General features: G+C 44.7%; 1 protein-coding gene across 3 annotated transcripts in view; it reads right to left on the bottom strand.

The window, feature by feature from the left end:
• The window catches only part of CDK5RAP2 (CDK5 regulatory subunit associated protein 2), a 157,729-nt gene that overhangs the window by 35,521 nt on the left and 98,334 nt on the right, over nt 1–23,874 (bottom strand). For all 3 annotated transcript variants that reach the window (XM_070430795.1, XM_070430794.1, XM_070430796.1), the window contains 4 exons: nt 15,798–16,218; nt 10,689–10,920; nt 8,831–9,407; nt 6,668–6,900 (listed from right to left, as the gene is read on the bottom strand). In XM_070430795.1, the coding sequence (XP_070286896.1) occupies nt 6,668–6,900; nt 8,831–9,407; nt 10,689–10,920; nt 15,798–16,218 (1,463 nt within the window). The remainder of the gene's footprint in view (nt 1–6,667; nt 6,901–8,830; nt 9,408–10,688; nt 10,921–15,797; nt 16,219–23,874) is intronic.

The raw sequence follows: 23,874 nt of genomic DNA on the forward strand, positions 1-23,874 counted from the left end.
CCCACATCTGTTCCATTTTATTCTCCAAGGAAAAGAGTTGCAATGAGGTTCCAGAGACCTTTGTGCCTTTTGGAGAAGAAAATGAAGTTCTGTTTGTGATGTCTGCCAAGACTGAAATATTCCTGCTTTGCAGGAACAGAGAGTGGGATCTCCCCGGGCTTGTCAAGGTAAATAACTAAAAAATAAATCAAGGGGGTGGCTGAACGAGCAAGGAAGGGCAGCTGGTGCCGGGCACTCTCTCTCAGCCCCACCTCCCGGGCCCAGGTGGAGGGCTTGCAGGGGCAGATGGGAAGCACTGGGGCCCTGGAAGGTGCAGCTCCATCTTGAGGACCCGTTATTCCCCAATAATAAAATGAAAACTAGCTTATTTGGAAACCCTTCACCAGAAGAAAGCAGATTCCATAAAGCTGGAAGCCAAGTGCCCCTATGCCCCTGGCGGACCTCACAGGCCCCACAGATCTGGTCCTAGAGAATCATTCTGCCACCAGCCTTGCTGTTGGGCTCTTCAAAAAATCAAGGAAAAACATTCCCGGGGCTCAGAGGCCAAGCTACCCCATGTTCTATCTTGGAATTAAACTGAACATATGTAGCCCTTCCTGAACCATCTGTACCATAGGTTTCATGAAGAGAGAAGAACTGGGGTCAAATCCCAGTTCTGTGACTTTGAGCAACTGACTTTCCTTTGTGAGGGCCAAGCTCCTCCATTCACCAGGCTGTTCTGGAGACTCGGCCCCTAACTCACAAGCGCAGATCCTAGTGAGCATGCAGGACCTACAAGCCTCACATTGTTTAATTTAACCCTCACGGCTCACACAGGAAAGCCTCTGATGTGAGCAGAGAATGGACTGCCCGGACTTACATTTCAAAAAGATTGCTGACTACTGTGTGGAAATGGACAGCAGTGGGACCAGGGTGGGAGTGCGGACCCAGGGAGAACAGGACTGCAATGACCCACGGGAGGTGGCAACGGCACTCTGGAGCCGTGGCCAGCAGCAAGGGAGTGACCATTGGCCCGACTCTGAATCCAGGTTGAAGGGAGAGCTTCCAAGGGGCAGCCCGTGGGGTGGGTGCAGAACTGATTCACTGATATCATCTCAGAAACCAAAACTGCTGTGGGTTTGAGTGACATGCAGTCTGAAAACGAATCACTGGGTTCAGCAAGTGCAAGTTTTTAGTGACTCTGGCAAATGCCATCCGGACGGAAAGCTTGGCATGTCTGAGAGCCCCGATCCAGAGGGTTTAAGACAGGAAGGGAGACTGCAAAGTAATACTAATGGGCATAAAGAAAAGGGACAAAAATAATGACTTCATAGAAGCAATTTAAAAGAATGAAAGTTTTAACTTTGGAACCACATTAATGTTATTCATATTCAAAAAATAAAACTAAGTTAAATCAGTAAGGACAGGGGAACCCTAAAATTGAATACAAACAGAAAGAAAACAAAAATCTAACTGTATTTCAAATGAATAACATAACAAGACTGTATGAAACCAAATAACTAAATTTAATACCTGACTAAATACCCTTAGCCTGAAAACAAGAATAACTATAAACAAATCCTGAACTCTTTTAGGTTTGTATTTCACCAGGGTATGGGCAAAGCGATTCTGGAACTCTGAGTGTATTATAGAATTAAGCAAATGAGCAGATATGTTGATATTGTGAGAGCCAGGAGAAGGGAAACACAAATATAGAAGCAAGAAAGGCAAAAAATAACACAGAGTGGATCTAAATAGAAATTGGAAGTACCACTGTGATTTTTTTAATATATTATACTAGAGCCTGGTGCACAAATTCGTGCACAGGTGGGGTCCGGCGGCCAGCCCCAATCTGGGCTGATTGGGCCAGGCCGGCCAGGTGGAGGGGCCATGGGCAGTTGGCTGGCCAGCCCTGCCACCTGGTCAAACTCCCGGCTGAACTCCCAGTCAAGGGGACAATTTGCATATTAGACTTTTATTATATAGGATACTTTTAAACATACATACTTTTTATACATATGTAGATATATTGTGTGTATCAGTGTATATATATATGTATGTGAACATATATCCTTGTTCTGTTGCTAAAGGACCTAGAAACAATTACACACCAGTAGCAATAAACACAGCCAGCACCAACTCTTCGTTTTTAAATGGCATTACCTTTTAAAATGAATCAGGGCTACTTAGAGAAATTGCTGATTCAGGGGGAAAGACAGAATAAAATGAGTTTGGAGCCGAAACCGGTTTGGCTCAGTGGATAGAGCGTCGGCCTGCGGACTCAAGGGTCCCAGGTTCGATTCCGGTCAAGGGCATGTACCTGGGTTGCGGGCACATCCCCAGTGGGAGATGTGCAGGAGGCAGCTGATCGATGTTGCTCTCTCATCGATGTTTCTAACTCTCTATCTCTCTCCCTTCCTCTCTGTAAAAAATCAATAAAATATATTTAAAAATAAAAAATAAAATAAAATAAAATAAATAAAATAAAATGAGCTTGGAGCCCTGGCCAGTGTGGTTCAATTCCTGGTCAGGGTACATTACCTAGATTGCAGGTTCAGTCCCCAGTGGGACTGGCTATGGGAGGCCACTGATCCATGTTTCTCTTATACATCGATGTTTCTCTTTCTCTCTCTTTCTCTCCCCCTTTCCCTTTCTCTAAAATCAGTAAAAACATATCCTCCAGTGAGAAAAAGAAAAGAAAGAAAAGAAAAAAAAAGAAAAGAAGAGAAAAGAAGCAAGCCAGCCTGGAACATCTTTTGGGCTAGGAAGTGCCCTCCAAAAAGATAGAGACGTGTCAAAAGGAACTGCCACCTGCTGATTCTGGAACAATTTGAGCATTAATATGAATGATAAAATGGATATTACATAGTCCACTGAATAAAAGAAGAATCTACAAGTCAACACTGATAATAAACAAACAACTATATAAATAAAAGGAGATAAAGGGAGAATTCATCCTTATAACAGATGCCACCTAATAATAAATGAAGGAATGATGGCATTAGAAAAAATGACCATGATAGCATCATCACAGTGATAAATGACTAAGGCAAGAATCCTCAATGGATGGTAAATCCCATGGATAAAAGTCTGAAGAGGAATGAAATACTTCAGAGTTGCAAAGTATCCCTCATTAGTTACTTTTACATTACACAGGGAAATACTGTAAACTACAGTGAAGAAATCTGACAGCCATTACCTTAACTAGGAATTAAAGTTCCCACCACCAAAAATGGGACAAACTGATATCACAGGCCTCCTTAACATGACACCATGAGAACACAGTCATTTATGTAGTATTCCTGCCAAAGTCACGTAATGCATCTAATCTAATCATGAGGAAATAACCGATAATCCCAAATTGAGCAAGTGGCCAAACTCCTGAAATATATCATGAAAGACGAAAGGTGAACTACTTCAGACTAGCGGACACCAACAAGCTGGGACACCTAGATATAGTGTGGGGGCTGGATCATGGATCAAGATAGGGAATAAAACGCTCATAAAAGACATATTTTTTACTAAGTATGATTCCATTTACATGAAGTTCAAGAATAGACAAGACTAATCTATGGAAAGTCCAGAACAGTGGTTGCCTGTGGGATCATAAAAGACATTATTGAATCAATTACTGAAATCTGACTATAAAGTATATATTAGAAAATACTTTTTCCTGATTTTGATCATTGTGGTTAAGAGAATGGTCTTGGTCTGAAGTATCTAGGAAGACTGATGACACATGATATCATCAATCTACTCCCATAGGGTTAGGAAAAAAATAAGGTGTGTGTGTCTGTATATATCCTATCCTATATAATAAAACCCTAATATGCAAATCAACCGAACAACAGAACAACTGGTCGCTATGACGTGCACTGACCACCAGGAGACAGACGCTCAGTGTAGGAGCTGCCTCCTGGTGGTCAGTGTGCTCCCACAGGGGAGCACTACTCAGCCAGAAGCCTCACAGCAGAAACTCTCCCACCTCTGCTGCAGGCAGGCAGTAAGGAGCGAGAGGTCCCGGACTGTAAGAGCCCCAGATAGCGAGAGGGATGTCTGACTGCACCCTGAGGGATCGGGCCTAAGCCGGCAGGTGGACATCCCCTGAGGGGTCCCAGACTGCAAGAAGGCACAGGATGGGCTGAGAGACCGCCCCCCCACCCCCCAGTGCATGAATGTCGTGCATGGGGCCTCTAACATATATATATATATATATATATATATATATATATATATATATATATGTATACACACACACACACACACACAGAGTGGCCAGATTATGACCACCTGACGTTTGTAGGCAAATTAGCTATAATATCGCACTGAAGTTGCTAGAGGGCCAGACCATTATAAATAGGGAAGCAGGTTGTTTACCATGACAGTAGAAGTAATTTTTTTCTGAAGATATGGGTAAACAATGCGATTTAACAGCCTTTGAACGTGGGAGATATATATATATACATATAAATAAATATATATATATATCTATATATATATATATATACACACACACACATATACATATACACACACACACACACACACACACACACACATACATACATACATACACTGAGTGGCCAGATTATTATGACCACCTGACGTTGTAGGCAAATTAGCCGTACACTGCAGCATATGGAATATGGAAGCCAAAGGCCTGTTTGAACACCTTTGCTGTCTGCAGTTACCAAGATAAAACGTCTCCAATTCGCACAGGAACACAAGGATTGGACAGTTGAGCATTGGAAAAAAGTCATGTGGTCCGATGAATCACGTTTCCAGTTGCATCATGCAGATGGCAGAGTGAGAATTTGGTGGAAACAGCATGAAGGCATGCACCCCACATGTATGAGTACAACCCTTCAAGCTGGTGGGGGCAGTGTTATGGTGTGGGGCATGTTTTCCTGGCATGATTTGGGCCCTTTAATTCGTGTGGAACAACGTCTGAATAGCACAACATACCTAAGTATCGTTGCTGGTCAAGTTCATCCTATCATGTTGATGGCATATCCCAATGGAGATGGCTTCTTCCAACAAGACAATGCGCCATGCCACGGTGCTCGTATTGTGCAGGAGTGGTTTCAAAAACATGAGGGAGAGTTTACCTTGCTTAGGTGGCCCCCACAATCACCAGATCTCAATCCAATTGAGCAATTGTGGGAACCAGGCAGCTGGTTCCACAACCATCACATCTCACAGAACTGGACAGTGCTATTCATCAGGCATGGTGTCAGATTCCTCGCATCACCTTTCAACATCTCATAGAGTCAATGCCAAGAAGAATCGCCGCAGTATTGAAGGCAAAAGGTGGCCCAACCAAGTACTGATGGGGTGGTCATAATAATCTGGCCACTCAGTGTGTGTGTGTGTGTGTGTGTGTGTGTGTGTGTGTGTATCCACGTTCAAAGGCTGTTAAATCGCGTTGCTTACCCATATCTTCAGAAAAAAATCATTTCTACTGTCGTGGTAAACAACCTGCTTCCCTATTTATAATGGTCTGGCCCTCTAGCAACTTCAGCGTGAAATTATAGCTAATTTGCCTACAAACGTCTGGTCATAATAATCTGGCCACTCAGTGTGTGTGTGTGTGTGTATGTGTGTGTGTGTGTGTGTGTGTGTGTGTGTGTAGAGAGAGAGAATGATAAAGCAATGTGGCAAAATTCCAACCACTGATAAGGCTGCATGAATGTTATACAGAAGTTCTTTGTTGTAGTCTCAGAAAATTGCAAATTATTTTTTAAAAACATTTTACAATAGTAGTATTTATTAAACTAGTAATATTTATTAAAGTACCTAGCATATGGCAAATGGTTAGCAAAGGTTTTCTTTCATCCCTCTTCTGACCACCTCTGGCCTCTGAATATATAGAAATATATAATATTTATTGTTGAAAGTATTACATATGTCCCCTTTTTCCCCTCCATTGACCTCTTCTAGTGCCCTCCCGCCCCCTTTCCCTCACTCCCAGGCCTTCACAGCCCTATTGTTATGTCCATGGATTATGCATATATGCATACAAGTTCTTTGGTTGATCTCTTCCTACCCATCCAATTGAATGTATTTTTTAACCAATAAAAAGTTCAGCCCTAGCCGGTTTGGATCAGTGGATAGAGCATCAGCCTGTGGACTGAAAGGTCCGGGTTCAATTCCAGTCAAGGATACATGCCCGGGTTGCGGGCTTGATCTCCAGTAGGAGGTGTGCAGGAGGCAGCCGATCAATGATTCTCTCTCATCACTGATGTTTCTCTCTCTCTCTCCCTCTCCCTTCTTCTCTGAAATCAATAAAAATAAATTTTAAAAAAACAGTTTGGGGTTTTTCGGTTTATTTGTTGTTGCCATTATTTAAAACTCATGTGTTTTTTACCAAAACAACAACAACAAAACACCCCAATTTCTGTCTTCTCTTATGGATGAACCAACCACCATGTGGCAGGTGCTGAGGGGCAGCACCTCCCCGCTGGCTTCACTTATGTGCCCCACCAGCCAGCCCAAGGCAGGGCCCCAGGTTGGAACAGTGGAACGGTCACCAAGAGAAAGAAGCAGTCAATGTGGTCCTGTTGTCACCTCATCAGAGCACAGGGTGGAAGGTATGTGGGGCCAAGGAGTCAGTTCCTCCTGGGCCCTCCAAGAAGTCCCGGGTCGATTACTGATGTGCCTTAAGACTCGAGTGCCTCGCCCCACTTACCATTGAGAAACAGCTTTTCCAATTTCTCGAGCAGCTCGGCACATTGATTCAGCTGTTCCTGGAAGCCCTCAGCCACGTAGTAGTCCACATCGCTGGCCTGCAGCAGCTCCTCAAATGCCTTAATCATGGTGCTCATGTGTTGACGATAAATGACACAGATGTCATGGCTATCCTTGATCTGCTGCCGCTGAAGGGAGAGCTCCCTGGCTTGGGACTGAACTAATGAATTGTATCTGATAAAAGGGGGGAAAGAAAATGCGTGTGCCATTTTAGAATTGAATTTTTGTGACCTTAACACTAATTGGAAAAATGACAGAGCACAATTTTTAAAAGCCTGCAGCTGTACACGTATATATACTTTTAGAAAAATTGAAACTGTACAAGGTCACTCCTTCAATTTCAAAACAGCTAACAAATGCTGGAACAAAGGTTCTTCTGCAATATTTTTAACCTTATGAAGCCCCCAATTAAAGTAAGATTGGCAAGGACTCAAGAGAACAATCAGATCCATACACTCTTCAAAAATCCCATTCCGAATTATAGAAACAAGTGCCCAAGGGACAAGGAACCCTCCACAAATTCCATGAAGAACAAAACAGAAACTATAGGCAGGAAAACAAAGACAGGACTCTCTCATCTCAACCAAAAGGTCAAGGAATAGTCAGGATCCTAACTATCATTCATGGAGGGTCTATGACGTGTTTGTTAGTCACTATAGTAAGTGTTTTTAATAAGTTATCTGATCCTCCCAATCTTCCAACAAATGTATGAACATCCCCTTTTACAGAAGAGGGAACTGACTCTCAGAGACACAAAGTTAGTTCAATGGTGAAGATTTCTAACTCAAACACAGCTCTGCCTTCAGAGCCCACACCCTATTATGCCACTGTACTGGGCTTCCTAGTAAGACTCAGGAATTGGGAGGCACTGAGGAAACCATGGCTCACAGAAACTGTGGCCACAGTAACCTGGCTCCAGAGCAGCTGGCAGACACCGAGCCCTCAGGTCAACATGTTCCTCCTCCCTAAAATGACGACAGTGTGTGGGACTGGTGACCACCTGCCCCCAATTTGCACATATAATCATGTGACTGCAGTACTGCAGGTGGGGGCCAGTTGAATGGATGAGAAAGAACACAAGTATTAGAATGGTCACTGTGGGCTGGGCAACCTCTATGAGGCTCAATTTCCTCATCTATGAAAACATATTTAATAACTCCTCCTCAGGTGATTTTGCGGGTTAAATAAGAAAAGTGCCCACTGGAAGGTCTGACACAACAGCCTTTCAATAAATACAAGCTTCCTTCAATCTCAATGTTTGGAAGTCTTGAAAAATTCACTCTGGCCCTGACCGGTTTGGCTCAGTGGATAGAGCGTCGGCCTGCGGACTCAGGGTTCCCAGGTTCGATTCTGGTCAAGGGCATGTACCTTGGTTGCGGGCACGTCTCCAGTGGGGAGTATGCAGGAGGCAGCTAATTGATGTTTCTCTCTCATCGATGTTTCTGACTCTCTGTCCCTCTCCCTTCCTCTCTGTAAAAAATCAATAGAATATATTTTTTTTAAAAAATTCACTCTGGCTCCTGACAAGTCAGAACTATGTGTTTGACTCAATTAGTGACGAATGAAGGTCAACTTTACAAATGATCCCATTTTTGCCAGATCTCATGAAGCAAAGCTGTATGTATCTAGGCTCATAAAACGTATCTTCATGACCTAAGAATTCTTCTCTTTTAACACTGGCTTGTTTCTTTAAGATGAACTTAAATGGTAAAGATATGGAAAATATTTATATTCTTCCCACCTGCCTAGGACATCTTTCAGTTCTGCAACACAGTAAGTAAAAGCCAGTAATAGAGTCCAGAAGTGAACACTGCCATTCAGCAAACATACTACTAATCACAAGCAACTGGTATAAAATGTTTACTGAGGCCCTAACCAGAGGAAGGCAAAATCTGCCCTGACAATTGCAGAGGATGCAAGACTTGCATGTGTGCAGGCACTATTCTCTGTGGCCTCACATTTCACTTCTGGGCAGGGCCTAGCTACCTTCACCCCCAGCACCAAGCCTTCCACAGTACACACCCTACTCATGGCCCCTTTCAGCTCACTGGCTTCAACCTAGTGGCAACATAAGGAAACTGCAGGCTTCAACAGTGGGATGTACCTTGAGGGCGAGAGATCTCTGAACTTATTCTGCAGGTCATGCACGTCACTGAAAAGTTCCATGTTCAAATTGTGCTCCTTCTGCAGCTCACATTCCTGGTCTACCAGCTGTTGCTCAAGGCTCTCCAGCATCCTGCCATCAGCCATCTCTGGGTCCGGCGGATGGAGGATTTGCATATGTTTCACATAACGTACTTGGTGCAAACTTGAAAAGGTCATTTCTTCTTCATCAGTATGACCCTTGGCCTTGTTGGAGCCATCCTGAGCCCCTTCTGTCCCACACAAAACTGTGATAATGGCCTCACTGCACTGGGAATGCTTCTGAAGCTGAAATATGAAATTCCGGTAGCCCTCGAGCTCAGTTTCCAAGTCATAGATTTTCTGTTTCAAGTTTTCTGTATCATTTGAGGTATCGATGTTCTTACACTGATCGGTTCCAATCACACTGATTTCAGTGGAAAGCTGACTCTTGGAATTCAGGTAAGTAGCTACTGAAGTTGGGCTCTGAAAATCTTCAGAAGGATTCTCTTTGCATGTTGGCAAGACGGCAAGGTCATTGGGTTGGTCAATTTCAGAGTCTGAAAATCAAGCACATTTATGTCAATGGATCTCCTGTGCTGAAATCCATCCCCTCTGTCCTTCCTCGAAGCACTGCTAAGCTGAGACCACTGCAAGGGCTTCCTAACAAGCCCCCTGACTGCAGTCTTCCCTCTTACCTCTCAATCCAACCTCTTCCTCAGAGCAACTGTTCTAAAAAGTGAATTTAACCATGGGAACCACCCTCCTGCCAACAAATACTGAGACGAACACCAAGATACAACACGGAAATAAAAACACTGGGGAGGCAAAATGCAATTTATGAGATAATATTAATCTATTGAGCTGCCATAACAGGACATAAAAAGCATAAATACACTGCAGCTTGTCTGAAATGGTTGAAGTCCGGGCTCTCAAATAACTATGAGTGAGAAAATGATTTCCATAAACTCATGCCCACCTTTCCCGACAGAGAGGCCCCAGGATCTTCTGGGAAACTCTGGAAGGAAGTAGCACATGGTTGAGGCACCCTGGGGTCTCAACAAGAAATAAAAACATTGGTAAGTGCAAATGGCAAGGCCTGGACAAAGTGCCAGGCCTATGTTTGGCTGAGTCAGCTTTGCCATAAAATCTTTCCTCTCTGAAGTGCACCCTCCTCCCGACCCACGACCCATGTTCATTTAATTATCTGCGCCCATCCCATGAGACCTGGAGTTCTCGGAAGGCAGAGACGGTCTCTCATTCCTCTCTCTCCTTACCCACTGCATGAGGCCGGGGCACAGCAAATGCTCAGGGACATCCACTGAACCAGTGAATAGATGCCTGCATGGGTAGATGGATGGATTAAGAGAAGGGAAGGAAGGAGGAAGGGAGGGAGAGAAGAGTAATCCTGCCAAAGGCCAACTTATCTTGAAACCGAAACTATGGTAAATCCAAGATAGAACCTAAATTTATATGGAAAATACCTCTGGCTACAGAGCATTCTAAAAATCCACAGACGAAGCCAGAAAAAAAGTCCAGGTTCAAGTCATCACGTCTAGGGCACCGCAGGCAATCCCAAGTGAGGGGAGCAGTGACCTCGCAAGACCTGTGAGCACCACAAGTCCCTGTATCCAGACTCAGAATAAAGTGAAAACAATAGATTCATTTTCCTTATTGTGTTCCCTCAATTGTGTATTTGTCAAGAGTCAAGATTAATCACTGCAATTCATGAAATTTATACTCGAACTTATTGCAATTCTAAACAACAAGGCTGACATTTCCAGCAGTTCAATCGGGTCGTTCATCTAGCTTGCGGAGAAGGCATTTTTCTAGGTGCTTACCTTTCTGTAGCGTTTTGTCTGGCGCTGGGCTCCCCTCCATCATTGCTTCAGCCAGAATTAACTTTTGGTGAAGTTGCTTGTTGCGAATTTTAAACTCCTTCAGCTCCCCCTGCAGCTCCAAGATCTGGGCCTGCAGCTGGGCCACCACCTCCTGCGTGGCTGGGAGCTGATACACACTTCCTACTGACTGGGATGGTTTTATCAGGATGGGCAAACGGGACTTCTTAGCATCCTGAAAACATACACAGAGACACAGTGAATATACTTCCTGCAGTCGCATAATCAACAGTCTCATGGCCAATCTTATAAATCTGAATTCAAACCGCTATCCAGACTTCTGGTTCCTATACTGGCATCTGTGTTTGCCTCCCAGTCTGCAGAGCTTGTATCTTGGTAAGTCCCTCCTCTGACCATCAAGTGCCAAGCTTTTCCTGCTCGACACCCTCTTGGCCCTGACCCACAGACCCTCTCTAGACATTCCAGATGTTCAATATATGGCAGTCCTTTTGCAACAAAATCTTCTGAGAAACATTTTCTTCCTCCTGGCCTATTTCCTCACTTCCACCCATACCTCAATCTAGGCCAATCTGCCTCCCACCCCTGCTAGTCCACTAGCACCACCTCTTACTACAGTTTTCAGTGGCTACTGAGTCACTAATCCAATAAATATGTCCCAGGCTCAAAGCTCAGGACCTGCCTATCCTAGACATCTTCATTTTCAACGGCTCACGGACACTCCAAAGTCAACTGAGAACTCAACTCTTCAATACCATCATCCCATGTGCCCAAAGCTACATCACTTAAAAAGTCTCTGTCCTGGTGAATCACACCAACATCCACTTACAGCACAACCCAAAACCTGGGCGTCCTTTTTAAACTTCCCTTTACATTCATCACACACTTTCATCACTCACCAGGTTCCATTAATTCCACCTCCCAAGTTGTCTCTGAATTCTTTCCACTCCCTTCATCCTCCACTACCACCATTCAACTCCAGGACGCCCTCACAAGGCCACTGCCACAGCCTTCTGAGTGGTCCTCCCAACACTCACTCCTGCCCTTTCTAATCCACTCTCCATGCTGCAACAGAAAAGGCAGACTACCATCCCTCTCCTCTGCTTAAACTATTTTACTGCTTCCCAGTTCCCTTATGACAAAGGTCCAAGTCCTGACCACAGCTCACACTGAGCATGACCTGCAGCCTGAGTTCCTCCCTTTCTCTCACTTCCTCACTGCCAAATACTCACCCTCTAACAGTTCTTCAAAATCATAAGCTCTTTCCACTCAGAGCTTGGTGTACGCTGTCTCCTCTGCCTAGAACTCATTCTTGCCCATCCCCACTTCACCCACTAATCCCAATACGTTCATTAGGACTCCGCTCAAATGTGCCTTGCTCAGGAGAATGAGCTTTGATTTCCAAGACCAGGTCAGATCTCCCGGTCTTACACTCACTGCCGCCTATGATTCTTCTGAGAGAACATTAGTACCATTATAATTAAACTAGAGGCCCGATGCACGAATTTGTGCACCGGTGGGGTCCCTCAGCCTGGCCGGTGATCGGGGCCGATCGGGGCCAATCGGGGCTGGCCGGCTAGGGGGAGGGACTGTGGGAGGTTGGCCAGCCGGCCCTGCATTGAGCATCTGCCTCCTGGTGGTCAGTGCATGTCATAGAGACTGGCAGACATGTCGTTTGTTCAACTGGTCTTAACGGTTGCTTAGGCTTTTATATATATAGATGCCTATGCAATTCTTGCTCTTTGTCTATCTTCTGCTCTGGCCTACAAGCTCTAGGGTTCAGGGACTGCGCATTTCTTGGTCACACTCTATTCACAGCTTCCAGCACAAGAACTAGTACTCAGTGGGTACTCAATAACGACTTGTAAAATAAACATGCAAACAATCACTTAAGAGGCCAAAAGGGTGCCTTTCAAGTGGGAGAATTTTAAACATATTCACACTCTAAGGAGAGGGACTGAATCTGGAATATATAAAGAACTATTAAGTTCTAGCCCGTGTGGTTCAGTTCATTGGACGTCATCCAGTGCACCCAAAGGTTGCCAGTTCAATTCCCCAGTCAGGGCACATGCCTGGATTGCAGGCTTGATCCCTGGTAGGGGGCATGCAGGTGGCAGCGATCAGTGTCTCACTCTCATATCAATGTTTCTCTCTCTCTCCCTCTCCCTTCCTCTTTCTCTAAAAATCAATTAAAAATCTTAAAAAGAACTATTAAATTCAATAATAAAAACACAAATAGCTCAATTAAAAGATGGGCAAAAGATCTGATAGACATTTCTCAAAAGAAGAAACACATATGGCCAATAAGCACATGAAGAGATGCTCAATATCATTAGTCATCAGGAAATATAAATCAAATTGCAATGAAATACTGCCAATCCTACTCATTAGGGCAGAGATAATAAAAAAAGATAATAAAACACGTATTAGTGAGGATGTAGAGAAACTGCACCCCTCACACTGCTGGTGAAAATGTAAACTAGGAACAGTCTGGTAGTTCCTCAAAAGGTTGAACATAGAGTTACTGTGACCCAGCAATTCCACTCCTAGGTATAAACCCAGGAGAAATGAAAACATGTATACTCACCAAAACATACACATCAAAGTTCATAGCAACATTATTCATAATAGCCAAAAAGTGGAAACAGTCAAGATGCCTATCAAATTAAATGTACCATATCCACACAGCAGACTATTGTTTGGCAATAGAAATAAAGTAGTGATACAGATTATAGCATGTATGAACCTTAAAAACATTACGCTGAATGGAAGAAGCCAGTCACAAAAGACACATATTCTATGATTCCATTTATATAAAAATCCCCAACAGGCACAGCTAGGGGTAGACAGGTGTGGAGAAATGGGCAATGATTGCTAATGGGTTCAGGGTTTCTTTGGAATAATGAACATGTTCTAAAATTAATTATGATAATGGTTGTTCAACTCTATGAATATATTTTTCAAAACCCACTTTATTATATACGTTCAATGAATGAATTGGAGGATAAATGAATTATAGTTAAGTAAAGCTATTTTACTTTTTATTTTTTAAGTGGTGGAGAAGGAACCGGAGAGGAAAACAAGAAATATTTGGGACCCTGGGAATCAGAAAATCAGCAAGGTCTCTCAAGAAGAAAAGAAGAAAAACCCCTTCTTTCACATTCTAGGATATAAAATGCTTTCAGGCATTCTCCCAGAATCCTCAAGTAAACTGTATTCCCAGAGCTCAGAGAATAATAGATATTATCATGCCTATTTTCCAGACAAAGAACTGAGATGCACAAGCAGACAATGTCATACAACAAGGTTGGACAGACAGACCTCAAACAAGCTCTTCAGATTCTACTGCTCAGTTAAGAAAAGTGAGGCCCTTTCTGCCCTGAAATTCCAGAGAAGAGAGAGAACAGGTTCAAGGACAAGAGCACCTGTAGTGGTGAAGGGACTATTCGGGAGGAGGTGGAGGCCTCATCATAGAGGACTGGAAAATAACAGTCATTTGCTTGGTCCTCTGTCTCCACCAATCTTTATTCTTGGATCCAAATCTGTGTGTCAGATGGCAGCAGAAAAGATATCTGCAAACGCACAAATGCCAAAGCCAATTCCAGGCTGGAAGACTGTTGTCAGTCAACCTAATGCCGGTTCTAAAATAACACTGCAGAAAATGCTACCTTATGGACGCTGAGCAGATTCCCACCTACCACCTTATTAATGTCATGAAACTTCTCACCTGGCAATGGCAGGGAACAGGAAAGCACACACACTGAGCTCCTACCATGTGCAAGGCACGGCCACACATGACCTCATTTAGCTATCATGCCAGCCTCAGGTTCTAGGTCACACTGATCCCATTCAAGTCATTGAGAAAGATCGGGTGACTTACACAAGGACTCAAAGTAGCTAAATGTCAGGCCCGATGTAATCACGGGTATATCTGTAAAGTCCATTGTCTTGCTTCTAAAACTAAACAACCGGAATTATATCCACCTCCTATTTAACTGTTACACTGCAATGATGTTCTTTTCAACAAGATACCTCGAGTTCTGGTGTAAGCCTTAGGATTACTGATTCATTGACTAACCAAAGACCACAAAGAAAATCATTAAATTTTCTTCTACTTTGCATAGAATGGAGGCCACTGTGGTGATAAGAGGGCTCCACCCCTCCTGAGAAAGGCAGGTTTATAACAGCCCTGCCTACCTCTAAAATAGGACTTCAGTTTTATATCCTTCTCCTCCTCTTTTTTAAAAATATATTTTTATTGATTTCAGAAAGGAAGGGAGTGGGCTAGAGAGATAGAAACATCAATGATGAGAGGAGAATCATCAATAGGCTGCCTCCTGCACACCCCACACTGGGGGTCTAGCCCACAACCTGGGCATATGCCCAGACCAGGAATCGAACCCTGACCTCCTGGTTCATAGGTTGACGCTCAACCACTGAGCCACGCCGGTCGGGCGCTTCTCCTCTTCTTAACAGCTGAGTCACTCTGGACAATTTTCTGAGCCTTTCACAGAAAAATTAAATGTGATGATGTATGCACAGATATCTAGCACAATTCTGGCACACAGAACAGACACTATAAAATAAGCACATTTACCTTTGTTTTGAAGACACAAGCAAAAAGGATAATTCTAAACTAAAAAAGATTTTCAATACATTCGGGGAAATTAAGTTCATTCAATTACCCAAACTTCCTGAATATAGAATGATATCTCCCACACAAATGGGGGTTGGGAGACCTAGTTTTCCTAATATGTAGGTACAAACTAAAGGAGCTGGGGCAGATGAGAGCATTTCTATTTTAGCCAAATTGCACAAATTTGCATCTCAAGTACCGTTAATATAATAGCAGTGTCTTTTCATATACAGTGTGTGTGTGATAAACAAATAAGATAGGGCTGGGATGAGGAAGGAAAAGGGGAAACGATAGTAATACTTTAGGGAAAGTTAGGACAGACACACACCTCTAAGTAGAGGCAGGATAAGTGCAGGTAGAGGGGGACACCGGGTTTTATATAAATCCAGTTTTAGACAAACACAGGTGAATTTAAGTGTTCTGTTTGTATAACATAAGTAATGTATGGAGAAACTCACTTTGTCAGCCCCATGGGGGAAGGAAAGAGGACAGGCCTGACGCCCTGCCGTCTCCGGCTGGTACCCGGTGCTGAATGCGGCAGCTGGCAGTGTCTCTTCCCAAGCCTCTCTCGTGCCTTCGTGTTTGAATCTGAGCGGGTCATGCTCCGTGGCCATGGTCTGCACCGAGGCATCTTTCAGCTCCACCCTGGACGAGGCCTCCACCTTTACTAGCTGACCGCCCCTAGGTGACTTCAGCTCATCGTGGGGCTTGGAAAAGGAGCTGGCTTGGATGAATTGTCTGAGTTCACCTCTTAGCTGAACAGCCATCTGCTTAAGTGTCTTCTCAGTTTCAGCCTCAAGGTGTTCTCCGGAAGCTTCCTGCTCTGGCAAGCAGACTCGTTCCAGGAGCAGTTCACGCAGCACTTTCAGAAGGTCCGGCCTGTTTTTCCAAAAGAGAAAGAAGTGGGAAAACTAAGCTTCCTGCTATGTCCTTGTTCCCTACCAACTTTCCCAAGGTGTCCTCACGGACTGGCCCTGGTCCATCATGGTGCATGACTGGTGCTCAGTAACTAGGCATTGAATAACGGGATGCTGTAAACTGCTCTTAATTGAAAGAGCAGTGGCTCTAATATCAGACAAGAGTGGTTTGAAATCTAACTGTGATTCTTTGAAAATAAGTCTTCCTCCACAGGACAGCTACGAGGATTAAACGAGAGTGTATGGGTAAGCAGATGCTTTCTCTGCCCCTTGCCAGTGCCCTTAGCCTCCCTCGGACTCCAGCTACAGCTGTGTGCACGGACAGCTCTCACAGACATGCACAGTCCCACCTCAAGTGCTTCCTGCATCTCTCTGCCGCCTTGGGACTTTTCCCAGAGCTTGCTGAGCCAGCCAGCAGGGCAGTGGGAAAGTGTGGACCAGTTCGTACGTGGGGGAAACACTCAAGCAGTGGGGAAGAGAGCTGCTGAGTGAATGTCCCAGGCTCCCATCCTTTGGAGGGAAAACACTAAGGCATGGTCTGTGCTGTCCCTCAGGGGGTGGACAGTAGGACTGAGCCCCAGCTATCCACAGCAGTAACTAGAGCAATTATGTATCCTTATTGGCTTTGCCTCCATTTCTATCTTCCTTTCCCTGACCCCTCCTTCCTACTCCCTGGAATCAACATCCCAAATAAACTACTTGTACCCAACTCCTCATCTCAGGTTCTGCTTTCCCGGGAACTCAAACTAAGCCAGCATGTAAAAGACTGTGGAGTAGTTCGAGAAGAATCCCTTGTGAGGTATTTCTTGTGCCAGGCACTGTAATGGGCACTGGGGGTACAAAATTGCCTGCGAGGACTGAGCCTGCTATTGGAGACAGGCATGTACATAGTCCTTCCTCCACAGGGTAAAAAGCAGATCACAGCACTGTGCAAGTTTCCGAAAGCTACAGAACAACAATCATAGGTGTCCAGACCACGGCAGCAGGAAGAATGTCATTAAACTATTCCAGAGTTGACAAAGCCTAGCCAGGGGGAAGGAAAATGGAATACTGTGAGCATGGAAAACATTTGAATAGAGCCAAGACACACTGGAGAACAGGGAGATGAGGCTGGAAAGTGAGGTGTGAGAACCAGCCATGGTAAGGAAGGATGAGCCACTGCGAGGCTCTGTGCGAGGGAGCATCACAGTCACACGAGCTCTGGAAAGATGGCTCAGGCAGGCTGTGGTGTGAAGAATGAATGGAGAGGTTTCCTGTCCAGAGGATGGTATCAGTACACACAAGAGCCCCTCCACTCTGTTCTAAACACATGTAAAGGGCAGCAAGAATACAGAACAACAAAAATGTTTTCAGGTGCACTACAGGATTCAAATTCAAGACGAAATTTATTCAAAGGTCAGAAACAGTAGAGCCCAAAGTCATGAGAAAGGGGCATTTGCAGAAAGCAGTGGGACCAGAAATGTCACTCCAACAGTAGAAGAGCCATGCAAATATCATAAACCCTACAGTAAGATCTAGAAAGTCAAGTTGAGGCAAACCACCATGCAGGGAGGAGTAAGGGTGGGGGACTGATCAGGGCTTAACACAGGCAAACCAAACTTGCCAACAAAACCCACTATGATCAAAGACAGATAACAAGCCAACAAAGCGAATTCACACTCAAGGAAATAAAAATAACAAAGCAATCTGAAGAAGAATTTTAAAATAAGCATGTTTAAATCGTCTCAAAATATAAGAGAAAAAGAAATTCATAAAGAAAAGAAGAGGAGGTTATAAAATTGAGACAGATAATTATGAGAAAAGGAAGTAGAGGGTTGGGACAAGATTGGAAAGCGGTTGCTTCTTCCGGGAGAAAGATGTGGGGCAGGATGAAGTAGTGCAGTCAGTAGAGAGAGAGGACAGAACAGGCCATCATCGGTGTTAGATCCCTCTTCCTCTCTCTGCAGTTTCTCCCGCCTGCCTTACTTCTAAAAACCCGTGGGACAGTGAGACTACAACTACCAACACCTCTAACACACCGTGGGCTTCCCTTGCCTATATCTCTGCTGCCACTAGAAGTAGCAGGAGCCCGTGTTTCATCTTCCCCACGGAGCCCTCTGAGGGCAGGGGCACGGTCTCACTCATCTCTGGATTCTGATCATCTAGCTCTGGGGCAGAGTCAATTCAACTCAAATGAAACAGCTGCAGCTCACTAAAACAGAGCAAAAAATAAAAGTATAAAAAAGAAAATTAAAATGTATGGTACGTTTTTCACTTTTAATATGAAATCATCTAGACTACACAAACTATCTTAAAATTCAGTAAACTCAGACTTTAGAAATATTTCTGGTATTTTAAGCACGTTAAACTAAATTTTCCTTTCCTCTCCTTCCCTTAATATAGATTAAAAATAATGACAATTGCTATTCAGCTAGCCAAAGGAGGACCATTACTCAAGACCAAACAACACACAATAAAACCCAGGAAAAAGACTTTACAAATGGGTAGTAAAAGGTGGTGAAAGAGGCCATTATAATATACTAAAGTGCTGTGCTGTTAAGTAAAGCATTTCAAGTGTTCCTTCGCTGGAAACCTGAACAGCAGATTCATTAAGCTGTCACTGCAGTCAGGACCTTTTCAGTGGTCAGTCCCTGGATCTTGTCAGAGCCCTGAGCACTGTTTCCATGCCCTTCCTGAGCAACTTGGTCACACAGAAGGCATAAGGGAAAGGACTGATGTTTACGAAGCACTTACGGTGTCAGATCCTTTAAATACACTAAGTACATTTAGTCATCAGAGGAAGACAGTGAGATGGGGGCTAATGTGAACCCCATTTTACTGGTGAAGAAATGAGCTTGTAAAGAGTCAAGATCCCCTGGTAACGTGCAGAGCAGTGACTGGCACTCGGGCTGTTCTGACTCCGAAGAAGCACTGCACTCTTCCCAGGTTCCTAAAGTCATCTTCCGCTAGGATGCCGAGTCCAGGCAAGAACTGGAGCCTGCTTTCCTCGGAGGGAAGCAGAAAAGATGTGAAGTGGCTGAATTAGGGATGCACGTTGAAGGTGGAATCAACAGGACTTGCTGATGAATATGGGGATTGTGGAAACTAGACTTTCAGCTACACTAATTAGATAGATCGCAGTGCTGCTAACTGACATGAGAAAGATAAGAACAGGGAGTTTGGTTTTGGACAGGTGGAAATGTCAAGGAGACAGCTGACAGTATGACCCGGAGAAGTCTGAGCTGTGGGTATACATTTAAAAGTCCCAAAGCGTACTCTAAAGCCATGGGAGAGGGAAGACAGAGAGAGAAACGGGCTAAGGACACAGCTCCGGGGCACTCAACATTCAACAGCCAGCAAAGGAGGCTGAAAGGCTGGTGAGGCAGAAGAAAAGAGGGAGGGAGGGCTTGAATAGAGACCACAGAGAGTGGCCAGCTGCTGCTGATAAAGGCTGACCCTGGCAGCTGAACTTCACAACTTGGAGACTGTCACTGACCTTGGTAAGTGCCGTGAAAGGTATGAAAGCCCTGGGAATGAGATAAAGAGGGAATGCAAGGAAAGAACGTGGATACAGGGAATGTGAACAGGTCTTCCAAGAAAACTTGCCTTTGAGGGGAAGAAAGAAATGGGCAGTAGCTGGAGTAAAACTGGGGAAGGGAGGGTGCAGGGGGAATGTCTCCCAAATGGTTGATATTAATGCATGTCTTATGCTAATGGTGATGATTCATAATAGGAAAATACAAATGATGCAGAAAAGAGAGGCCCAATGGTTTTGGACAGGAGCAGGCTATTCCTTTCTTCCATTCCAACAGGAGTCAGAGCTTGTGGATATAAAAGCACATAAGCTGGCAGCACTGGTGGGAAAAGAGAAACAGCTTGAGTTTTTTTTCAGTCAAGTATAAGGCAAGGTCGTCAGTCAGGGAGGGGAGAAGAGAAGCTGCAATGTTGAGTGCTCATTTTGAAATTAGTGATGATAATTGGATCTGTCATAGGAGCACATGTAACATGAGTAGCTGGTCAAGTCAAGGTCTTAGGAAAGGGTTGGATGCAACAGATAAACAGGGATGAACCTATGTCTGGGGAGGGTGTGTTTGTTCTCGGCATATGCAAGACTGATGTGGCCAGTCAGCTCATCCTGGGAACTGAAGAAGGGAGCGTGGTGGAAGCACAGGAAGCAGGAGCAGTGCTGACAGAGCTGCAGGACAGGACATGGAGCGCCTAGCAGGCCATGCTGAGGATTTGGGTCCCAAGAAAAGTGGAGTCTCTGGGGGCTAGTTAGGAGCCTACTGCAGTGATGCTGAGCAATCTGAAGGGAGCTGAGGACAGACAGGAGGCAACAGGGATGGTGAGAAGTATGCAAATTAAGAGCTATTTAGGCCAGGGAGGGTTGGGGGCAGGAGGGAGGGGGGTAAGAGATCAACCGAAGGACTTGTATGCACGCATATAAGCATAACCAATGGACATAAGTCACTGGGGGGTAGGGGAGGCCAGGGGATTGTCAAGGGCGGGGGGGGGGAAAGGACACATATGTAATACCCTTTGTAATACTTTAAGCAATAAAAAAAGGAAAAAGAAAAAAAAAAAGAAATGAAGCTCAGAGAGGAAAAGTGTCAAGCCCAGTGGTTCCCAAGGTGCACCACACGTCCCACGGGGTGGGGAGTGGGGGGTGGGGGGAGGCAATCTGATTTTAGGTGGGGGCAATTTGAGAATGAGTTAACAGTGAATTTTTTGCATTTCTTATGTTTCTAGGGGGCCTCATCTACAGTGTATCCTACATAATAAAAGGCTAATATATAAATGAAAAAAAAAAGAGCTATTTAGGAGGCAGATGGTCAGGATTTAGGTTTGGGCGGTGAAGGAAAGGGAAGAATTGAGGAGGGCCCTGGGTTTCTGGGGTCCTGTCTAGAACCCCAAGATCTATTCCCTCTCCAGCATGGACTGTACATTCAGGCACTTGCCAAATCTGCTTCCCCCACAGCCTACACATGCCAAGTCTCTTCCGCTATTTATGTGCTAACCTCTAACTTCTGTGGACCACTTGCCAGCGCCTCTGTCTGGTTCCACACAGCCATGCCCAGGAGTAGCTGCCCCACTTCTATTACCCAGAGCTCAAGACTATATCAGCTTTTTTAAAAAATAATCTCCAAGGGCTCCCCTTTTAGATTTTCCGATATCAAATTTCACACCTAATTTTTGGCTACAAAGACCAAAACATTGACGTGATAAAATCTTAAACCATGTCCTCCAGGGAATGGAGCCAAATGGAATTGGAAGCGCCTAGAGAGAGGGCTGGGATCACACACAGTGAACACCGCAGGAGAGGAGGGGCCGGCCAGGCAGGGCCTGCACCCATCCTTTCACTCCACCTCCAGGGAATAAATTGCTCTGGTTGGTCAAGTGCAAGACAACTAATTAGACTACAGTAACTACTGGACATGTTGCTTCCTTGTAGCATCCTGGCACATGGTAAATTGAATTAGTGTTTTCCAGGGGCCCAGCTCTTCTGCTAGCCCCATAGGCCCTCGCAGAGGCCTACGGATGGCTAGAAGGTGGAGGAGCTCAAAAGCTGAAGGGAAGTCTCAGGCCTAGTCTGTGAAAGCTCTGCACCGGGGTTATCAGGTGGCTCACAATGACCTCAGAGGCATGAATCATGGGCTGGCCAGTGTCTTGCATTTGGTATGAATCTTACCTGAGGGCAGTGGGAAAAAGTAGTAGTAGTTGGTAGGGCACAATTTAAGCAGTAATATCACCTAAACCCCACTTTACTATCAACCTGGATCTATGCTCTATACCCATTATTTCACTTAATCCTCAAAAAATGCCTATGGAGTTCAGAAAATTAAAGATAAAATTGTTTGTATTTACTATGAGCTTAATGTTGGTAGGTATCACAAAGTGGGAGTTGTCAACCAAGTTAAGAGAAATCTGTCCATTAATAGAAAAGTAAGAAATCAATTGCAAATAAAAAAAAGTTAAATACTCAAAAGCAATAATAACAAAAACAATATCAAAATAAATTAGATAAATGGGAAGAAAAAAAAAAAAGATGTCCAATGGGATGAATAAGCATCAGCACCCTGCACGTTACAGATGAGGAAACCAAGATGGGGAGTGATGTCACAGGTCTAAATGACACAGCTGAACTGGAGCACAGGTCTGTCTGACTCCAAACTCTGCTTTTTCTAGTACAAAACCACCTACCACCTGGAGGGAATTCCAGGTAGAGGATTGGTGTTTCTCTGACTCCTCCAGAAAAGTCTCCAATGGCTCTGCCATTCACCAGCTAAGGAAATGTCGAGTCCCCAAATGTCTGCTCCCACACTGTAAAATCGAGACTAGCAGCATGCAATGCAGATATGAGGGTAAAATGAGATCAGGCATTTTACTACAAGTGCCAGCTTGGGCCCTGGCAGAGTGTGTTAAAGAAGGGGGTGCAGACCCGTCAGGTCGGCAAGAGGGCCCTTAGAATCAGGACCCTCCTTCCCCCCATCATGGAAGTCAATGGTGCACTCTGAATGACAGCCTTAATGAGACTAGGGCAGCAGGTTTGCCTGTGTAGGAAAGCCTTTCTAATAACTAGCCTGGCCAGTGCTGGCCTGTAAATCTCTGGAACCTACAGGGAACAGGGAACTGGATCTCAGATGTCATAAGCTTGCCTGCAGGCTATTGGCCCATAAAGTGCTTTCTTTAAAACTGTAACTAGGTCTCAATTTTTAAAAATCAATAGATTTAGAATATAATTTTTGGACTTCTACTGAAAGACCAGAAGCTCTGAGCCCGTGTGTTTGCAGGACAACAATCAGTCGGAGCAGAGAAGCTCCTGTCCACTAGAAGGGGGCACTCACAACCTAGTTTGCCCACTCCTACGACGCCCACTCAACTTTCCGAGCTCTCACCACCCAGGTACATTCTCGGTGGCCCTCAGAGAGAAAGAGAGAGTTGCATCTTCCACTCTGATGGGACACTGGGGACTCTGATGTAGAGGAAATCCTCCATTTCTCAAGCACTGACTGTGGGTACCTAGCTCCCTGTGATAATAAACCAGAAGAGCCACTGGGCACGTCCCAAGAGGACTCACACTGGAAAATGTTAGACAGATGTCAGGACCAGGGAGGGGTTGGCCTGCCTGAGCTCACAAACACAGAACACTTCAATCCTTTTTCTTAGCTAAAGAAGCGTCCATGAGGCTTAGTCCACAAAGGATATAGAAAGAGTAGGGTTCCTGACTCCTGCCAAGAGGCATGGGCGGCAGTCACCAGCTCCATCTCGCCATCTATACTGAAAGAGAATTGACAACTTTCACTGTACACACCCCATATGCCAGCCATTTTCCATAAACAGTACTTTTTCTTACTCCTCAGAGCAACCCTGAGGAGTGGTCAGAGAGGCCAAGGCACTGAGAGATGAGAGCACAACAGCTGTTGATGAACCAGAAAGAATGTGAATGGGGGCGGGGGGGGGGGTGGGGGGGTGGGGGGGGAATGGCTCCTAAAGGATTAATTTTCAATACAAATGTACCAAATGTTTCTCCGTTTTTGTTTTAAGAAAAACACCCTGTAGTATCTCCTCACGCAGGGATGGCTCCCTGCAAATATAATGAGAAGAGAATTTTAGTTCAAGCTCAACATGAAACAGCAGA

This window comes from Myotis yumanensis, unplaced genomic scaffold (assembly GCF_028538775.1).
Source record: "Myotis yumanensis isolate MYYU_CA2020_CCGP unplaced genomic scaffold, mMyoYum1.0.hap1 SCAF_12, whole genome shotgun sequence".
NCBI classification, from domain to species: Eukaryota; Metazoa; Chordata; class Mammalia; order Chiroptera; family Vespertilionidae; genus Myotis; species Myotis yumanensis.